This window comes from Dermacentor andersoni, chromosome 1, assembly GCF_023375885.2.
Source record: "Dermacentor andersoni chromosome 1, qqDerAnde1_hic_scaffold, whole genome shotgun sequence".
Taxonomy (NCBI): Eukaryota; Metazoa; Arthropoda; class Arachnida; order Ixodida; family Ixodidae; genus Dermacentor; species Dermacentor andersoni.
In genome coordinates this window covers 381,092,145-381,113,655 of record NC_092814.1, presented here as the reverse complement: position 1 = coordinate 381,113,655, position 21,511 = coordinate 381,092,145, and the positions used below count along the sequence as shown (strand labels likewise).

The following is a 21,511-nucleotide window of genomic DNA, read 5'->3' as shown; positions in this document are numbered from 1 at the left end:
TCGTTGCGCAAACCGAAATTGCTGGAGCTTGCGAGAGAGTTGGGTCTGGATGTCTCAGACAAACTCAGAAAACCAGAACTGCTAAGGGCTATTCTTGAGTTAGAAGCTGAGGATGACGAGCTGTCGGAATGCCTTGAGACCATTGAGGAGAGGGAGGAACAAAAAGAGAAACAGGAGCGCGAACTTAAAGAACAGAAAGAGAAAGATGAGCGCGAACGTAAAGAGCAACAAGAGAAAGAAAGAGAGCGCGACCGTCAACACGCTTTGGAAATGAAGCGTCTCGAGTTAGAGATGGAACGCGCTCGTAATGGAAGTCAGGCACACGGTGCAGGAGAACGAGTATTGTTCAAAATGACTGACCTGATGCGGCCGTTTAAGCTTGGAGAGGACATTGGTTTGTTCCTGGTTAACTTTGAGCGAACGTGCGAGAAGCAGGGGTTCTCTCGGGAAACGTGGCCACAGCGCTTGCTCACTTTGCTACCCGGCGAGGCGGCCGACGTAGTCGCTCGCTTGGAGAGAGAGGAGGCAGAGGATTTCGACAAAGTGAAGTCGAGTCTGCTAAAAAAGTACCGGCTGTCAGCGGAGGCGTTCCGTCGGAAGTTTCGGGAAAATGAGAAAGGCAGAAGTGAGTCATATACAGAGTTTGCGTACAGGCTTATGTCAAACATGCAGGAGTGGCTCAAAGAAGAGAAAGCGTTTGGTGACCACGAGAAAGTTCTGCAGTGTTTCGGGCTAGAACAGTTTTATAGTCGGTTACCTGAGAACGTGCGGTACTGGGTCTTGGATAGGCCAGACGTTAGTACGGTGGCTAGAGCCGCTGAGTTAGCCGAGGAGTTTGTGACGCGTCGGGCTCGCGGAGCTAAGGACGGTCAAAAGGGTGAATTTGGCTCCAAGTTTGAGAGGCCAAAGTTCACGCCCATGAGAGCAAAGGGGGACACACGTAGTGCGGATGCGAGTGAAAGCAGTCCGACCGAACGTAAGGAGACGGCGGCAACCGAAGCCGAACGCAGAAAGCGGTTCGAGATGAGGCAAGCGCGCGTTTGTTATACGTGCCAGAAGCCGGGTCACTTTTCGGCGCAGTGTCCGACCGAACGTAAGGAGACGGCGGCAGCCGAAGCCGAACGCAGAAAGCGGTTCGAGGCGAGGCAAGCGCGCCTGTGTTATACGTGCCAGAAGCCGGGTCACTTTTCGGCGCAGTGCCCAGAAACAAAACCAAAAGTCGTGTTTTTTTCATTAGGCAGCACTGACGAGAACATGAAGCTTCTCGAGCCTTACATGCGAGACCTCCTCGTGAACGGGAAAGAGTGCCGAGTGCTTCGCGATTCCGCAGCTACAATGGATGTAGTTCACCCCTCTTACGTAGAACCCGATATGTTCACGGGCGAGTGCGCATGGATCAAGCAAGCAGTGGAAGCTCATAGCGTGTGTCTGCCGGTAGCAAAAGTGCTTATTGAAGGACCTTTCGGAGCACTTGAGACGGAGGCCGCAGTGTCATCTATGCTGCCCCCCCAGTACCCGTACCTATTTTCGAACAGGTCCGATCACCTCCTGCGCGAGAAGGGGCTTTTGTTTGGTGAGGCTAGCGTTCAGGCCTTAACCAGATCGAAGGTTCAGGAGCTCGCTGCAAAGGCGGTAGTTGCGGGGCCGACGTTGTTGAACGATGAAAAAGGGTCAGAGGCGCAGCAAGCTAGTATTCAGAGCACGCCCGAACGGGATAAAATTGAGCCTGTAGCGTTAAAGGCACCAGATACTGGAGAGGAAATTCCCGATGCGGGAAAGTTAGAAGAGCTTCCGGTCGAGCTTCCGGGACTAGGCTCAGTGACGAACAGGAAAGACACCGATCAAGTCATTAGTGACTTAGTAAGTAAAGCATCGCTGTCGCCTGAGCAGAAAACCGAACTACACCAGCTCTTACAAGAGTTTCAAGGTCTGTTCTCTGAGAGGCCTGGTAAGACTTCTGTCCTTACTCATGACATAGAACTTACCTCCCCAGAGCCAGTACGATCCAAGGCGTACCGGGTGTCACCCCGCCAGAGCGATATTATGGAGGCTGAGGTAAAGAAAATGCTACAGCTCGGTGTTATTGAAGCGGGTGAGAGTGATTATACCTCCCCTTTGATTTTAGTTGAGGTACCGGGCAAGGAACCTCGTCCTTGCGTCGACTACCGCAGGCTTAATTCCATCACTAAGGATCAAATTTATCCGATCCCTAACATCGAGGAGCGCCTGGAGAGAGTGAGTAGCGCTCAGTTTATTTCCACCCTAGATCTTGTCAGGGGTTATTGGCAGGTTCCACTTACAGAAGAGGCTAGTAGGTATGCGGCGTTCATTTCACCAATGGGGACATTCCGTCCTAAAGTTTTGAGTTTTGGTTTGAAGAACGCGCCATACTGCTTTTCAAGCCTCATGGATAAAGTGTTGCGGGGACAGCAAGAATTCGCTTTACCGTATCTAGACGACGTAGCGATATTCTCCGCATCCTGGCCGGAACATATGGCGCACTTGCGGGCAGTGCTAACCCGCCTGCGCGATGCGGGCTTGACAGTCAAGGCTCCCAAGTGCCAGTTAGCACAGGCCGAGGTTGTCTACCTCGGACACGTGATTGGTCGGGGTCGACGCCGCCCCTCTGAAATAAAGGTGGCCGCTGTGCGAGACTTCCCGCAACCGCGCACGAAGACCGATATTCGGTCGTTCTTAGGTGTCGCCGGCTACTATCAGAGGTACATCCCCAGGTACTCTGATATCGCGGCTCCCTTGACGGATGCTCTAAGAAAGACAGAGCCGCAAACAGTCGTCTGGGATGAGACGAAGGAAAGAGCTTTTAGCGCCCTAAAGAGCGCCCTAACAAGCCAGCCTGTGCTACGATCGCCCGACTACACAAAAGGGTTCGTTGTTCAGTGTGATGCTAGTGAGCGAGGCATGGGCGTTGTACTGTGCCAACGGGAAAATGGAGAAGTAGAACACCCCGTCCTGTATGCTAGTCGTAAGCTGACCAGTCGTGAGCAGGCGTATAGCGCCACCGAGAAAGAGTGTGCGTGTATCGTGTGGGCCGTTCAGAAATTGTCATGTTACCTAGCCGGCTCGAGGTTTATCATTGAAACGGATCACTGCCCTCTCCAATGGCTGCAGACCATCTCTCCCAAAAATGGCCGCCTCCTGCGCTGGAGCCTCGCTTTGCAACAATATTCCTTTGAGGTGCGTTACAAAAAGGGGAGTCTCAACGGTAACGCCGATGGCTTAAGTCGAAGCCCCTAACGTGGGAATCAGCCTCAAAATTGCTTGTTACTGATGTTTTTCTTCCTGAGGCAGGATTTTTAACCTATTGCTTTTGTGTAGTGTTTCAAAGTGATGATGTGCTTTCTAAATGCAATTTTCCGATTTGTGGACGCGTTCTGAGTGCTGCTAAACTACTGTAAGGAACTAGGCAGCAGTATAAAAGGGGAAAGAGCCTGGCAGGGCTTAGTGAGGGTTGTGCCGTGCTTGCTGACTGAGCGGTTGACTTTTGGCGTGGTTCTAACGCTTGCCGGAAACGAGAACAAAAATGTCAACTCTCCCGAAGTCACTTTGCAGTGTCCTGTGTGCACCTGAACGTGAGAACGAGGCCTTCTCTGTGCGCTGCGCTCAAGAAACGCCCAAGGAAGCCCAACTTCGGTTATGAGCATCATCGAGCGACATCCCTCCGGACAGCGGATGCAGTCCCCTGACCTTCGGGATCTCCTTCCCCCGGCGGGGCGGTCTGTTACGTTTCGCCTACAACGCGCGGTAATGCCGGCGCGGATGCAACGGACGCCGGGGCTTTGTTCAAAGCGGCGGACATTTTGGCCCGTCCAACGCCGCCGCAACGCCTACCCGCCAAGCGTGTCCAGGCGTGTTTCAGTGCCACGTGTCTTCGTGTGTGCGTGTGTGTGTGTGTGCCCTCGCTTGTCAAAGCGCGGCAGCCGGGGAGCGGAGTTCCCCGAATGAGGAGCCTGGACGTCTCTCGGCTCAACTGTTCGCGCCGTCGTGTGGGTGAGGGTTGGCGATGCGTCACTACACTCGGTTCAGCAGGTCTCTCGGCCCGACAGTTCGCGCCGTCGTGGGGTCATGCTCCGCCGTCCCGTGACCTTCATCCCGTGACCTTCATCCCGTGACCTTCTCTTTTGGACCGCGACGCCGAGGGTATAAGAGCAGCTGCCCCCGGACGCCAGGAGGGAGGCTCCGATTTGTACTGCTGAGTTACGAGCTCTCCCGTCTCTCCACTTCGGTCGAACTGACCGGCCGCTCTTTTGCTATGTTAGAATAAACAAGTTGTTCTGTTACCAGTCTTCTCTTGCTTTGCCGGGACCTTCGGATGCTTCCAGTGCCCCAGGCCGCCAGGCCAACGCTACCCTTGGGGCTTGCGACCCATTGGCAATAACGGGCGTCAACACCGAGTCCCCAACAACTCGTGCCAGCGGTACGATTCCAACACCATCGTCTCCACACAGCCTGTTTTGCGTGGCGCCACGTTTTTCTTCTCACGCTTTCGTTTATCCAACGACGAGAGCGGCCCTTCGCCGCGGTGAAATAGTGCCCCCAGTGTCAGCGGCGACAACACCAAAAGGAGCGTCACTGCTCCTTGCAGGAGAAGTGATCCCTGTCAAACGCGTTGGTACTGCGTGCTGACTTCAGCCGCTGACGCCGCGGACGAGCGTAGCTCTGCCCACCTCACGTCGCCCTGGTCCACCACTCGGAAGCGCAGATGAGATCGCCTACGCGGCTGCGGATGCCGTGGCCGCCGGCAACTGAGCGCGTGCGCAGGCCCTTTACACTCCGCTCCTCCTCCACTTTCCACCTCATGTTTTCACTGTATCCTCCTCCTCCACTTTCCTCCTCGCGCTCTCTTCTTTCATCTCCCACTGCGCTCCGCGTTCGCTTTCATCTTTCCATGTGCACATTTGCATCGTTACGAGGTACGACGCCGAGGCACGCCGACGCTCAACGCAGGAACGGGCGCCTAAGAGCTGCGCTCTCAAAGGCGCCGTTTTTGTCCCACCATGAGACGCGTGGCGTTGGTGCGGCACGTCCATTTTGTAATAAATACTATCATCCAAGGTGTGAACGTGATGCACCCACTTTGAACCTGCCCGAGACTACAGCGAGCCCGCCTTCGGCACCGTCATGAAGTCGGGTACCGCTCTGGTCGTTCACCGTGATGTCACCAGCTCCTTCGGTTCGAGTCGAAATGGCAGTGTCACGTGGCACTCTTGTAGGTTGCAAGGTGACCTGACGAATGGGTAAAACGTCCGCCAGCTGAGCTGGGTTCTCCTAGGTGAAATCCGACCACCGGAGACATTTTTTTCTGTACTGACGAGGCCAGACAGGCCACCGGACCAAAGTTGCTAGGAAAGGTGAAGAATGTTTCGGCATTAAGCATTGTGTCGGCGTCTATATGGAACCCTAGAATCCCACAGAGACAACAAACCCGGTGCAAGGTCGGGGAAGTGACAACGTAAGTTATCGTCTTAAAATGTCTCTGCTGTGACCCTGCCTTCTTTAGAGGGGAAAGGAGTTTCACCCAGAACTGTGTCTCAGCTGCTCATACGATAAGCCGTTCATGGAAGAAACGATCCTGGAAACCTGGCTACTGACAAAGCCCCCAGCGCTAATTCGTTTTTTGAAGGCAACGGCGAGTATTATCCATCTTTGAAATCATTAGTGAATGTTCCTCCGTATGCGTGCGTCAATTGACAATTTTCTCCTTTTCTTTATTGAAATGAAAATAAAGGAAAAATAGGTATATATAGTCACCCTATAATTGTGACGGCTACTCCTTTTCGCATAGCAGATACAACAATATAAATAATATATGTAGTAAGAAAACGAAGAAAAACAACGCCATAGGGCCAAAAATCCACAGCACATAGTCCTATAGACACACGAACATATCAAAGGCAATGGTAAGTCGTACCAAATTGAGTTTGTAAAGAAAGTAACAAACGCACACAAGCGGCCGCGATGTCAACTGCGATGAGCAAGTAAACAGATGAGGAATACACACTGACTGTTATCTTTTTGTCCCATCTTGCCCAAAAGTTAAGTAGCTAGTCAGGCGCAAACTTTTACCCCTCCTTTCCTCCTGTTTTTCTTCTCATTCTGCGTCGCCTCGTCGCTCCTTTGACCGTCCACTCGCTGACCTTTATACACGAAGCAAACTGATATATTGTAAATGCCGTGATATTTTTCTGCTTTACTCAAGGAAATTGTTTCAATTTATTACAAGAATAATGGTATGAATAATACTTTCTGAAGGGTAGATTTGGTCATCGCAGTCTTTTGGGTCCACGTATCCTTACTAGTCACACTTGCAATCTTGTCCTTTCAATTCGAACGGAATTTTATTATCGCACAGAACTTATGAGGCAGCCTCCCACTTCTTCCATTGTGCCTGAATTCTGTCCGTCATGCACCGTTCTTCTTGCCCGGTGCCAGTAACTTATTTTCCATGACTGTGATAGCCGGCCCTTCAGTGGGCTATTTTCCCGCGGTGGCTCATTGCTCATTAGAAAACAACTGTTTAACCAAATTGTTAATTGTCAGTTTTCTATTGACATAATAGGAAAAAGATGTTGGCCATTTCTTTATACTGTCGTCGCGTAGTGTTGCAGAGGACGCTTACTCTCCTTTCCCTAAAACAACGCTTTCTGTATATTTTTTTTCGAATTTGTTGTGGCCTCGGCTGCAGTCTCACCTTCGGTCCCTGCGGTCCTTCTGGTCCCATGGGTCCCCTCGGTCCATGAAGACCAGGCAAGCCCGCCAGACCCTGTTCCCCGCGTGGACCGGGTGGTCCCTGCGATATGAGGAGGAACGTAGCGACAGAAGTGAGCAAAACATGTGCGCAAACAGGGCTGAAAAAAACAGAGCAGGAACCAAGTGTCACCAACAGCGAACATCAGTTGTAAATGTTGCGCGTCAATGTTTATCGTATCCCCTTTCGTACCCCTGCTCCAACGCCCACCTATAATGCATTCAGATACCATTGTGTTGAACACGAGGATTGTACGACGACAAACATAATTTTGGAAACTGCCCCCGATGACATTCAGCCATTGTTTTCAAAGGTTAGCACAATGTAGTTTACGGCGGCGAGGGTACATGCGTTACGATTTTTTTTTTCTTATCTTCACTGACATTGTATTCACAAATTATCATTTTCTTGCTTTTTTTTGTATTTTTTGTTTTTTTGTACTGAGTGTGAATGCATTTGAATTTCCTTTTAGTTTTTATTGGAACGTCGTTCTTATGTGTTACATCAAGTATTCCACCACTCGGTTATTTTTTTCTTTTTTTTTCATCCTAATCAGTATTGTTTTGAGTAATCATCATCACGCATGGGCGCCTTAGCCGAAATAGTGCAAGCGAAATGGAGTAGCGGGAAGCGCGTGGCCTGCAACCTCCGCACCAGGCCTCTTAGTAAAGGTTATCACATGTATGCAAAGGTCGTATTTCTGACTCCGCTACACGTACAACAGCCTATGTGGCTTAAAGGCGACACGAAATAAGTGCACAGCGAAAAGTGTAGGCTGCGAGGCTATGCGTCACTCGCACGTACGGCGGCAGCACATTTGGCCGCAGCCACCCTGATCTTGAGCGTCGCCTAGCGTGCTGTGTCCTATACGATGATGTGGACAATTCGTCACGAGAGACTGTTCTGTCTGGCACGCTTCCGGGGATCTCTCGGCGCCCGCCACATCCTGTAACACAATTGCACCATTCGGCACCGCTTATACTATTATACGAGCAGCCGCTAGATGAGAGAGCAGGGTAGGGATAACCTAACGATTCTATGCCAATTGTTTATCTCAGTGATACGCGAGCGCCGCTCTGGCAACTTTATCACCTGGATCGGCCGGCTGTGAGGGAGGGGCGGTTGCCGTTGTTCTCGTCATTCTATATATATATATATATATAATATATATATATATATATATATATATATATATATATATATATATATATATATATATATATATATATATATATATATATATATGTATGATCAGGCAGGTTACGCCCACTGCAGGACAAAGGCCTCTCCCATACTTCTCCAACTACCCCGGTCATGTACTAATTGTGGCCATGTTGTCCCTGCAACCTTAATCTCATCCGCCCACCTAACTTTCTGCCGCCCCCTGCTACGCTTCCCTTCCCTTGGAGTCCAGTCCGTAACCCTTAATGACCATCGGTTATCTTCCCTCCTCATTACATGTCCTGCCCATGCCCATTTCCTTTTCTTGATTTCAACTAAGATATCATTAACTCGCGTTTGTTCCCTCACCCAATCTGCTCTTTTCTTATCCCTCAACGTTACACCCATCATTCTTCTTTCCATAGCTCGTTCCGTCATCCTCAATTTAAGTAGAACCCTTTTCGTAAGCCTCCAGGTTTCTGCCCCGTACGTGAGTACTGGTAAGACACAGCTGTTATACACTTTTATCTTGAGGGATAATGGCAACATGCTGTTCATGATCTGAGAATGCCTGCCAAACGCACCCCAGCCCATTCTTATTCTTCTGATTATTTCAGTCTCATGATCCGGATCCGCGGTCACTACCTGTCCTAAGTAGATGTATTCCCTTACCACTTCCAGTGCCTCGCTACCTATTGTAAACTGTTGTTTCCTTCCGAGACTGTTAAACATTACTTTAGTTTTCTGCAGATTAATTTTTAGACCCACCCTTCGGCTTTGCCTCTCCAAGTCAGTGAGCATGCATTGCAGTTGGTCCCCTGAGTTATTAAGCAAGGCAATATCATCAGCGAATCGCAAGTTACTAAGGTATACTGCATTAACTCTTAAGCACAATTCTTCCCAATCCAGGTCTCTGAATACCTCCTGTAAACACGCTGTGAATAGCATTGCAGAGATCGTATCTCCCTGCCTGACGTCCTTGTTTATCGGGATTTTATTGCTTTCTTTATGGAGGACTACGGTGGCTGTGGAGCCAGTATAGATATGTTTCAGTATTTTTACGTACGGCTCGTCTACACCGTGTTTCCGTAATGCCTCCATGACTGCTGAGGTTTCGACTGAATCAAACGCTTCAACACATTTCTCTACCACTTGATCGATAGTGTGAATATGGTCTACCGTTGAGTAGCCTTTACGCAATGCTGCCTTGTCATTTGCTTGACAGAAGTTTAAGGCGTTCCTGATTCTATCTGCGATTACCTTAGTAAATACTTTGTAGGCAATGTGCAGTAAGCTGATCGGTCTATAACTTTTTAAATCTTTGGCGTCCCCTTTCTTATGGATTAGGATGATGTTGGCGTTATTCCAAGACTCCGCTACGCTCGAGGTCATGAGGCATTGCGTATACATGGTGGCCAGTTTTTCTAGAACAATCTGCCCACCATCCTTCAACAAATCTGCTGTTGCCTTATCCTCCCCTGCTGCCTTCCCCCTTTGCATAGCTCCCAAGCCTTTCTTTACTTCTTCCGGCATTATTTGTGGTATGTCAAATTCCTCTACACTATTGTCTCTTCCATTAGCGTCGTGGCTGCCACTGGCACTGTACAAATATCTATAGAACTACTCAGCCACTCGAACTATCTCATCCATATTAGTAATGATATTGCCGACTTTGTCTCTTAACATATGCATCTGATTCTTGCCTATTCCTAGTTTCTTCTTCACTGCTTTTAGGCTTCCTCCGTTCCTGAGAGCATGCTCAATTCTATCCATATTATACTTCATTATGTCAGCTGTCTTTTGCTTGTTGATTAACTTGGAAAGTTCTGCCAGTTCTATTCTAGCTGTGGGGTTAGAGGCTTTCATACATTGGCGTTTCTTAATCAGATCTTTCGCCTCCTGCGATAGCTTACTGCTATCCTGTATAACGGAGGTACCACCGACTTCTATTGCGCACTCCTTAAAGATGCTCATAAGATTGTCGTTCATTGCTTCAACACTAAGATCCCCTTCCTGAGTTAAAGCCCAATACCTGTATTGTAGCTTGATCCGGAATTCCTCTATTTTCCCTCTTACAGCTAGCTCATTGATCGGCTTCTTATGTACCAGTTTCTTCCGTTCCCTCCTCAATTTTAGGCTAATTCGAGAGATTACAATCCTATGGTCACTGCAGCGCACCTTGCCGAGCACGTCCACATCTTGTATGATGGAAGGGTTAGCGCAGAGTATTAGGTCTATTTCATTTCTATCTCGCCGTTCCGGCTCCTCCACGTCCTTTTTCGGTTATCCCGCTTGCGGATGAAGGTATTCATTATCCGGAAATTATTCCGTTCTGCAAGCTCTACTAATAACTCTCCCCTGCTATTCCTATAACCTTTGCCGTATTCCCCCTCTGACTTGTCTCCAGTCTGCTTCTTTCCTACCCTGGCATTGAAGTCGCCCATCAGTACAGTGTATTTTGTTTTTACTTTACCCATCGCCGATTCCACGTTTTCACAGAAGCTTTCGACTTCCCGGTCATCATGACTGGAAGTAGGCGCATAGACCTGTACGACCTTCAATTTGTGCCTCAAATTAAGTTTCACAGCAAGACCTGCCACCCTCTCGTTAATGCTATAGAGTTCCTGTATCCTGATTAATCAGGAATCCGACTCCTAGTTCTCGTCTCTCCGCTCAGCCCCAGTAGCACAGGACATGCCCGCTTGTCCCGGCATGCCGGGCATGCCGGGACATGCCCGGCGTGCCCGCTGTCCAGCCGGACATGCCGGCTGGAGACATGTCAGTGGGGGAATATGGCATAGGCACTAGGAATAGCAGGGGAGAGTTATTAGTAGAGTTTGCAGAACGGAATAATTTCCGGATAATGAATACCTTCATCCGCAAGCGGGATAACCGAAAGTGGACGTGGAGGAGCCCGAACGGCGAGATAGAAATGAAATAGACCTAATACTCTGCGCTAACCCTTCCATCATACAAGATGTGGACGTGCTCGGCAAGTGGCGCTGCAGTGACCATACGATGGTAAGAACTCGAATTAGCCTAGACCTGAAGAGGGAACGGTGGAGACTGGTACATAAGAAGCCAATCAATGAGTTAGCGGTAAGAGGGAAAATAGAGGAATTCCAGATCAAGCTACAGAACAGGTATTCGGCCTTAACTCAGGAAGAGGACCTTAGTGTTGAAGCAATGAACGACAATCTTGTGGGCATCATTAAGGACTGTGCAATAGAAGTCGGTGGTAACTCCGTTAGACAGGATACCAGTAAGCTATCGCAGGAGACGAAAGATCTGATCAAGAAACGCCAATGTATGACCGCCTCTAACCCTACAGCTAGAATAGAACTGGCAGAACTTTCGAAGTTAATGAACAAGCGTAAGACAGCTGACATAAGGAAGTATAATATGGATATAATCGAACATGCTTTCAGGAACGGAGGAAGCCTAAAAGCAGTGAAGAAGAAACTAGGAATCGGAAAGAATCAGATGTATGCGTTAAGAGACAAAGCCGGCAATATCACTACTAATATGGATGAGATAGTTCAAGTGGCTGAAGAGTTTTATAGAGATTTATACAGTACCAGTGGCACCCACGACGATAATGAAAAAGAGAATATTCTAGAGGAATTTGAAATCCCACAATTAACGCCGGAAGAAGTAAAGAAAAAGAAAGCCTTGGGAGCTATGCAAAGGGGGAAGGCAGCTGGGGAGGATCAGGTAACAGCAGATTTGTTGAAGGATGGTGAGCAGATTGTTCTAGAGAAACTGGCCACCCTGTATACGCAATGCCTCATGACTTCGAGCGTACCGGAATCTTGGAAGAACGCTAACATAATCCTAATCCATGAGAAAGGGGACGCCAAAGACCAAAAATTATAGACCGATCAGCTTACTGTCCATTGCCTACAAACTATTTACTAAGGTAATCGCAAACAGAATCAGCAACACCTTAGACTTCTGTCAACCAAAGGACCAGGCAGGATTCCGTAAAGGCTACTCAACAATAGACCATATTCACACTATAAATCAGGTGATAGAAAAATGTGCGGGATATAACCAACCTTTACATATAGCTTTCATTGATTACGAGAAAGCATTTGATTCAGTCGAAACCTCAGCAGTCATGGAGGCATTGCGGAATCAGGGTGTAGAAGAGCCGTATTGTAAAAATACTGAAAGATATCTATAGCGGCTCCACAGCCACTGTAGTCATCCATAAAGAAAGCAACAAAATCCCAATAAAGAAAGGCGTCAGGCAGGGAGATACGATCTCTCCGATGCTATTCACAGCGTACTTACAGGAGGTATTCAGAGACCTGGATTGGGAAGAATTGGGGATAAGAGTTAATGGAGAATACCTTAGTAACTTCCGATTCGCTGATGATATTGCCTTGCTTAGTAACTCAGGGGACCAACTGCAATGCATGTTCACTGACCTGGAGAGGCAAAGTCGAAGGGTGGGTCTAAAAATTAATCTGCAGAAAACTAAAGTAATGTTTAACAGTCTCGGAAGGGAACAGCAGTTAACAATAGGTAGTGAGGGACTGGAAGTGGTAAGGGAATACATCTACTTAGGACAGGTAGTGACTGCGGATCCGGATCATGAGACTGAAATAATCAGAAGAATAAGAATGGGCTGGGGTGCGTTTGGCAGGCATTTTCAGATCATGAACAGCAGGTTGCCATTATCCCTCAAGAGAAAAGTTTATAACAGCTGTGTCTTACCAGTACTCACGTACGGGGCAGAAACCTGGAGGCTTACGAAAAGGGTTCTACTTAAATTGAGGACGACGCAACGAGCTATGGAAAGAAGAATGATAGGTGTAACGTTAAGGGATAAGAAAAGAGCAGATTGGGTGAGGGAACAAATGCGAGTTAAAGATATCTTAGTTGAAATCAAGAAAAAGAAATGGGCATGGGGAGGACACGTAATGAGGAGGGAAGATAACCGCTGGTCATTAAGAGTTACGGAATGGATTCCAAGGGAAGGAAAGCGTAGCAGAGGGCGGCAGAAAGTTAGGTGGGCGGATGAGATTAAGAAGTTTGCAGGGATAACATGGCCACAATTAGTACATGACCGGGGTAGTTGGAGAAGTATGGGAGAGGCCTTTGCCCTGCAGTGGGCATAACCAGGCTTATGATGATTACGAGAAAGCGTTTGATTCAGTCGAAAGCTCAGCACTCATGGAGGCATTACGGAATCAGGGTGTAGACGAGCCATACGTAAAAATACTGAAAGATATCTATAGCGGCTCCACAGCCACCGTAGTCCTCCATAAAGAAAGCAACAAAATCCCAATAAAGAAAGGCGTGAGGCAGGGACATACGATATCTCCAATGCTATTCAAAGCGTGTTTACAGAAGGTATTTAGAGACCTGGATTGTGAAGAATTGGGGATAAGAGTTAATGGAGAATACCTTAGTACCTTGCGATTCGTTGATGATATTGCCGTGCTTAGTAACTTAGGGGACCAATTGCAATGGATGCTCACTGACCTGGAGAGGCAAAGCAGAAGAGTGGGTCTAAAAATTAATCTGCAGAAAACTAAAGTAATGTTTAACAGTCTCGGAAGAGAACAGCAATTTACAATAGGTAGCGAGGCACTGGAAGTGGTAAGGGAATACATCTACTTAGGGCAGGTAGTGACCGCGGATCCGGATCATGAGACTGAAATAATCAGAAGAATAAGAATGGGCTGGAGTGCTTTTGGCAGACATTCTCAGATCATGAACAGCAGGTTGCCATTATCCCTCAAGAGGAAAGTGTGTAATAGCTGTGTATTACCAGTAGTCACCTACGGGGCAGAAACCTGGAGGCTTACGAAAAGGGTTCTACTTCAATAGAGGACGACGCAACGAGCTATGGAAAGAAGAATGATGGGTGTAACGTTAAGGGATAAGAAAAGGGCAGATTGGGTGAGGGAACAAACGCGAGTTAATGACATCTTAGTTGAAATCAAGAAAAAGAAATGGGCATGGGCAGGACATGTAATGAGGAGGGAAGATAACCGATGGTAATTAGAGTTTAAGGACTGGATTCCAAGGGAAGGGAAGCTTAGCAGGGGGCAGCAGAGATTAAGAAGTTTGCAGGGACCACATGGCCACAATTAGTACATGACCGGGGTTGTTGGAGAAGTATGGGAGAGGCCTTTGCCCTGCAGTGGGCGTAACCAGGCTGATGATGATTCTTTTGTCCTCCTAGCCTCACTGAGCCCTATTATATACCATTTAATGCCCTCTAATAGCACTGCTAGACTCGCCCTACTAGATAACTTTCTAGCGTTAAACGTTGCCAGGTTCAGATTAAAATGGCGACCTGTCCGGATCCAGAGCTCCTTAGCACCCTCTGCTGCGTCACAGGTCTGACCGTCGCCGTGGTCAGTTGCTTCGCAGCCGCTGGGGACTGAGGGCCGGGGTTTGATTGTTGTATTCATATAGGAGGTTGTGGCCAAGTACTGCACAAGGGTGGCCAATCCTAACTTGTGAGGGAGTGCGTTATCGGTTATGGTCACCGGGATCAGGCCACACTCCAGGCCTTCTTATGCAATTTTATGAACACGCGGAATTATTCTTTTTAATCCAGTGGAAAATTGCCCGGCACCGGGATTCGAACCACGGTGCTCTTGCGCGCGAGGGGATGCTCTACCTCTACACCATCGCTGCACACTCACACACACGCACACACATATTATATATATATATATATATATATATATATATATATATATATATATTTTTTTTTTTTTTTTTTTCTTTTTTCTCAATCATGACCATATGAAGCGAACAGACAATGAAGCCAAGGAAAGCATCGGTGACATTAGCAGCGGTTGAAACGAAACTGTAGGAAATAAGGAAGAAAAGGGAAATCAAAGTGGACGAAAAGATAGCCGGTGGGAGCCGAACCCACAACATCCGCATCACGCGCGCGTTGCGCTACCGATTGTGCAACGGCGGCGGCTAACGATCCGTCCACTAACTTTGGTATTTAGGTTTAGTACATACCTAACCCTGGGGGAGCTAGCCAGCACCACTCAGAGCCAGAGCGGGTGGATGTCGAACGTCCTTTCTTTGTGCAATGGTGAACTTAGGAGAGCAGGCACGCGGCAATACAGAAACCCTTGTATGCTATACCTAATGACATCACGGCTGCCAGATTCGCGATCCTTGCTGCGAATGAACGAGAGAAGAAGGGAACTCGATTTTTTTTAAGTGTATGCATACGCATCCAAGTGTTCGTAATGGCCTCCAGTGAGTGGTAGAAGCGAACCATAAACGGCCAGTTGGGAGGGCCACCCTCTCCTTCAAATGTGCTCGAGGGTGAAGGGAGACGTCGCTGCGGAAGCACCATGCTACAGCGATGAAAGACCACACAATCTTTGAAACAGCCCTGACGAAGAGAGTTCCACGCTAAAAACTGTTGGTATAAGTAAACTGAGTTTTCGTTGGCTACAACGCCTCTAGTGCGGCATCATTTCATTACACACGTGTAACTAACCTTGGGAGGGTTAGCCAGGCCCAACACTCGCAGCCTTGACTCCGGATGTGGAACAACCTGTTTGTCGCCGACGTCACGCCTACGTGAACTTTTTGAGGTGAAGACAACTGGACAATAAACCCACACATGCTACTTGAAGGCATAAAAGCTGCCGGATTCGACATTCTCGCCATGTAAGAAAGGAAACCGAGGGGCCGATTTTTATTAGTCATATCATACCAAGCCAACAAACAATGTCATTAAGGACAGCACAGGGGAAATTAACTGCAGTTCCTAATTGAATTAGTGAAATGATAAACGAATGGACATTTATTTCGATCAGCGACGCTATGGTCATCCCTGACCCTCGCGTACCAGAAATGGAAGTACTCTTGTGCAAAGGAGAACTCGAAGCTGCCCTGACGGTCTCTATGCGCTCACACTCCCAAGAATCAGGCGGCATTACCTATGCCACCTGGGGAAATCTTAGACAAGAGGCCAAGAGGGAACTACTAGCATACCTTAACAACTCGAGGGATAGCGGTACTGTTCCCCGGCAGTGAAAGACAAGTCGTCTGATAGCACTGCTAAAGCCTAAAAAATATCCGTTGGACTTGACGGCATGTCACCCTATTTCTATGACAAGCTGCATTGGAAAAGTGATGGAAACGACGGTTTTCGCACGTGTGGAATGGTACCTCGAACGCTATAACTCCTAATCTGCCTCTATGGGAGGTTTTAAGCATGCGAGGCTTTTAGCTCCCGTTGTCGGTAACCTTCAAGTGACCTTGAGCCGAAAGCCGCAGCCGTTATCGGGCACTCAACCGAGAACTTTCGGACAACCAGTCAAGGCCGCATTACATACGTTAGTTACTTTCCAAACAAGTTACAAGAAATATTGCTTCTGAGTTCTTCCAAATGTTTGTTCACAATATCACTCAAGCTGTAACTCCTAGTACGCTGAAGTTCTATTTCTCATTTCCAATAGCGACGTTCAAAAAGCAGATACAGGGCACTATACACTTGGCTGTCATGTTTTGGCGCTGAGACAGAGTTGTCTGTGCTCTTTTCAACGCCAGTGATCCGGGAGGTCCGCGGCGCACCCGGCACGTCGGCAGCGCCGGTAGCGTCCGGCGCCCGGAGGAGGGCTGTTTGACCGAGACGAGACTTGCAATGAGGTTCTGTGTGTGACAGGAAACTTTCATAAGGACCAGTGCACAGTATGATGTGGTGTGGTCTGGTGTGGTGGGGTGCGCAGTTCGTTCAATGTTACCCTCGTTGGTCTCGCCGAAGGTTTGCTAAAGTCGGTTTGCCTATCGATATATGCGGATGAAAGTTGCCTTCGGACTTCTGCAATTACTCGCATACAGGTTCGCGCACGACTGCAGCGGTCAGCAAGCTTGACATCTGCCTATTGTCAAACGCAAGGCTTTATTTCTAGGATTATTAGGCTACAACTTGCCAGTGTTGTCTAATGTGCTCAAGTGCAATTTTCGCTCATTAGAGAGCTTACAGGGCTAGGCACTGTGAACATGTCTGGGACTACCTCGAAGTGCATCAACTTATTCAGCGATTGTGCTTGCCAGAGATAATACAATCACAACATACCTCGTACTTAATTGTCTCAACGCACACATTCGACATTTTTTTCCCGCAATCCCGACCACCAATTCACCCTCTTGCCTTCACAAAGACCTCAAGCAACGTTTTCAGAAGTTATCGCCATTCATTAAGGCTGATTTTATCAGGATACACAGCAGCAGAGACACCTTCATCTCTATTCTGGTGTCTCCGCCCGGCACAGTTGCATTTTGATATTCAGCGGATAAGTATAAGGTGGCCCGATCACAGAAGAATAATTTTAAAGAAAACGACGTTGATATTATTGATTGAGATACATCATCATCATCAGCAGCAGCAGCATCATTACCATCATCTTCATCATCACCATAAGCAGCAGCAGGCTATTTTTTATGCTCAGTGCAGGACGAAGGCCTCTTCCAGCGATCTCCAGTTGCCCCTGCTTTGCACTAGCTGATTCCAACTTGCGCCTGCAAATTTTGTGATTTCATTACCTCAACAAATTTCTGCCGTCCTCGAGTGCGCTCCCCTTCCCTCGGCATTCACAGTGTAGTTATAATGGTCCACTGGTTATCTGACATACGCATTACAATGAGGCATATGTGGGGCCCGAATGCACATCTACACTGATTGGTCGGTCTAGTCCACCAGCTCAGCAGGTGCCGTTTAATTGACATTTTAATGACATTTTAATTATCGCATATAACATCAATGGCGGCAGAGCTTGCTTCCCTGCGTACGGCTATATAACTCATCCTACAAGAACGACCACACAACTGAGTCGTATTTCGTGATTCAATAGCAGCCCTTCAGAATTTGCTGTTTGCCCTACGCCACAGGACTCACGAGCAACTGGTACAGGATATGAGAAACAGTCACCATCAAGCTCGTGATAGAAGACACGACATAATATTTCAATGGCTGACAGGACCTACCAGTATTATTGTTAATCACGTCGTCGGTGAGGCACTCCGGTCTGCCCATAAAGGAACCCGAGTGGTGCCGATCCTACTATCAAGACTCTACGCAGCAGGAAAACTATTTCCTCGCTCGGCTTATTACGCACATTTATTCGTCGTCTCCTAGTTCCCTGAAGTGCCGTCTACGTAAACTCGACTTTTCTTTAAAGCTGCAACTGCCATCACCAATTTCCCGCTCTAATTCAACGTTGTTATGCCCCAATCTCTGGACCAGGGTTACATTCACGAAAGCATAACCGTTCCGCATGGGAATAACTGATGCACCTACGTGCGACTCCTGCGGGACCGAAGAAACTGCTGAACACGCCCGGTGCTTTTGTTATCGTTGTGATACCCGGCGCCGCTGTTTCCAGACAGCATTAAACCGGCTGGACTCGAGACCGTTTTCAGAAGTCAATATTCTTGTACTGCGTGCAGCTGGCGCAGAAAGCAACGAAGGCGTTGCTGCAGTACATGAAGTCGATAGGTCCCTGGCGCCGTTTGTAGCCTTGGTGTGCTCTTTCAAGCGTGCGCACGACTATTGCCCTCTCTCTCTTTCCTTCTTTAACTCTGTTTACCTCTTTATCCCATTCTACGAATGCAGGGTTGCAAACCGGACGTGCGTCCGGTTAAACTCCCTGCCTTTCGTTGCTTCTCTTTTTAGGATGTCCACTTATGCTCGCATACTAATCGCAGAAGCGTGTTAATCCACACAAAGGTTTCATAACCACCTTTAGAAAAAAAAAAAACGGCTGACCTGATGCCCGTCTCGTCCTTTCGGTCCAGGAGGCCCTTGGTCACCCTTTGGACCTTGGTGACCTCGAGGTCCCGGCAAGCCCTGCGGTCCTCCCGGGCCGGGTCTGCCATTGAACGGGCCTGCACCGCTGAACAGTCCCGACGTGTAGCCGTTGTCCAACTGCCGAAAAAAGGTCAAGCGCACAAGCATTGAAGACCAAGAGGAAGAAACGTTTATTATTTCCAATGAAACTAGGGCCCCAGTTCGGGCCTTTTTAATAGGCTCGGGGGCTCTGCCCAGTACATCAAGTATCTTGGTTCTACTAGTATATGGTTCTACTAGGAAACAAACACCCAAGAAAGTGAATGGGGAAACGGTGCCGCGGTAGCTCAATTGGTAGAGCATCGCTCGCGAAATGCGAAGGTTGTGGGATCGTTCCCCCCCTGCGGTAAGTTGTTTTTTCATCCACTTTAATTTCCATTAAGTTCTCGTTTCTTTATTTCATTTATTAAGCACAAGTAATCTCCCCTACGTTGTCCTTTGTGTCAGTGTTTGTTGGCTTCTTAGTATATGACTAATAAAAATCTGACCCTTCGGTTAACCCCCTCTCTTCTCGTTATATATATATATATATATATATATATATATATATATATATATATATATATATATGTACAGACTGTCCCAGCTAACTTGGAGCAATATTTTAACAATACCCAAGAGCTCTAGAGAAATCGTACCGACTGCATAGTAGCCGTAGTCGTATGTACTTACGGCTAGCATTTTTTTCATCACGAAGTATTAATTAATTACGTTTAATTAGTGAACTTTTTAATTATTGCATGAAGCGCACACATATCAATTACAAAGTTGTAGGGCACCTTAAATAACCTAAATATATAAATAAATGTGTGTGTGCGTGTGCGCGCATGTGTGTGTGTGTGTGTGCGTGCGCGTGTGTGTGTGTGTGTGTTATAAGTGGGGCCCTCCAACAATGTGTAGCCACAGGGCTCAGTGGCATAACATTGTAGCCATTCAGCATATCGTTTATATTTCCCCGCGTAATTGTTTTGTTATTTACGTGCGTCATGTAAAGCACGTTATTTGGCGAGTTTAACGTTCATAACGTTTACGCACGCATGGCAGCACCCATGGCTCCCGCTTAAGCGTGAATGCTCCACTTACGAACGAGAAGGTTTCTGAATACGGGCAGTGAGTTTTCGTGTTCATATATCGTGTTCGTACAGCCAAGGCTAGGGTGGCTAGAATGGAGAGGTGTGAAGACCACGGCGCCGCCACCATTGCCTAGCGAGGCCCCGTTGCGCGTTCCTGCCACTGGGAGAAAATGCGGCGCTTCCGTCGAGGGCGCCGTCAGCCTGTCAGCCTGTCAGTCTCGTAGGCCACGGCGCTGCGCAAGGGAGCTCTCGTGGTCTACGTACTGCATCTATCTTAAGCTTTTGCAGTAGTGCATGAGCATTTGTGCCTTGGCAAAGAGCACCACGGGAGGAAATGTGTCCCCTCGACTTTTGGAGTCCCTGATGTCGGAGTACTCTCTTTAACAGATGTACACCCTTTGGGGTGTATATTTGTAAACTGTTTTGCTTGCGTTTCCTTTCTTGATAACGCTGCGCTCACTACTTTCCTGTAGAAAATGCTCTGTCATGCTAATAACGCGCATGCCGTTCGTGACTTGGATGTACCGGGGTCGCAGCGCTAAAGAAAGAAAATGCGGACAAGAAAAATGACGATTATTGTTGTGTGGCAAGATACGACCTAAAGGGTGTAATTTTGCTTAAGAGTGTAGCAGTTGCTCCCAGAAAATGAAGAAACAGCCTTGGACGACACAGCACAACCTGCCGCAGCAGCAGAAGCGGTAGAAGTTGCCTTGGAGCATGAGACTATGTGAAGAAGCACAGTGATGCACGCCTGGTTTATTACACTGCTGGCTACGTAGCCAGGAAGCGCATCATTTTAAATGATTGCAAGGCATGCATGGATGCCTACCTTGTGATTAGAGAAAGTACCGCACCAATTTTTAGTAGAAGCTTGCAAACAGTGGGGCATGGGACCCCTCAGTCTGTCTGTACAAACTTATTCAGACCCTCGAGGTCAGACTGACTCAAGCATTTAGCACTACACGACTGCATGCAAAAGTGATCAAGGATTTCTTGCTTTTAGCAGCCACTGTGACACAGATTGGCTGTACGGAGCATTCCACTGCTCTAACAGGATCGGTGGCTAGGTTTTACTGCATCACGTGTTCGCTTTTCGCACAATGGGCAAAACTAGTGTACTACTCACAACAAAGTCAAGATGGTGAAACCGCGCGTTTTGTAAAAAATGTCATGCTCTCCAATGACTGTGCTATTTGCAATGAACTCGTATTAGGTCATCAGCGTTTTGTACATTTTAGAATTTTTTCCTACCACTTTGCTGATATATTGCATTAACTTCCTCCCTTTAAAGTGCTATTACAATCGCAAATATGTGACTAATGTGCGGGTGACATATTTAATGTTCTTCCAACGCCACGGTGATTCCTATGAACTGTATTTTCGGCAAGGCATAAGCACGCCAACCGTGGCAAGAGGTGGATGCGAAAACTCTCCTCGCTGTATCGGCTGCGCGGTCGGTGCTCACTGTTTCTACGTGCAATGAGAGCTGGGAAACACTTGACTAAATTCTTTCGGCATCTACAATGCTGAGAGAGAGAGAGAGAGAGAGAGAGAGAGAGGGGAATGCAGGAAGGCAGGGATGTTAACCAGTCAATAGTCTGGTTGGCTACCCTACGCTGGGGGATGGGAGGAGGGAAGAGAGAGAAGGGAGAGAGAAGGTGT

At 47.9% G+C, this 21,511-nt stretch overlaps 1 protein-coding gene across 1 annotated transcript in view; it reads right to left on the bottom strand.

The window, feature by feature from the left end:
- The window catches only part of Mp (collagen XV/XVIII-type protein multiplexin), a 383,840-nt gene that overhangs the window by 76,592 nt on the left and 285,737 nt on the right, over positions 1 to 21,511 (bottom strand). Inside the window, exons 11-12 of the mRNA XM_050168496.3 lie at positions 18,696 to 18,854; positions 6,710 to 6,808 (exon numbers count right to left, since the gene is read on the bottom strand). Of these exons, the coding sequence (XP_050024453.2) occupies positions 6,710 to 6,808; positions 18,696 to 18,854 (258 nt within the window). The remainder of the gene's footprint in view (positions 1 to 6,709; positions 6,809 to 18,695; positions 18,855 to 21,511) is intronic.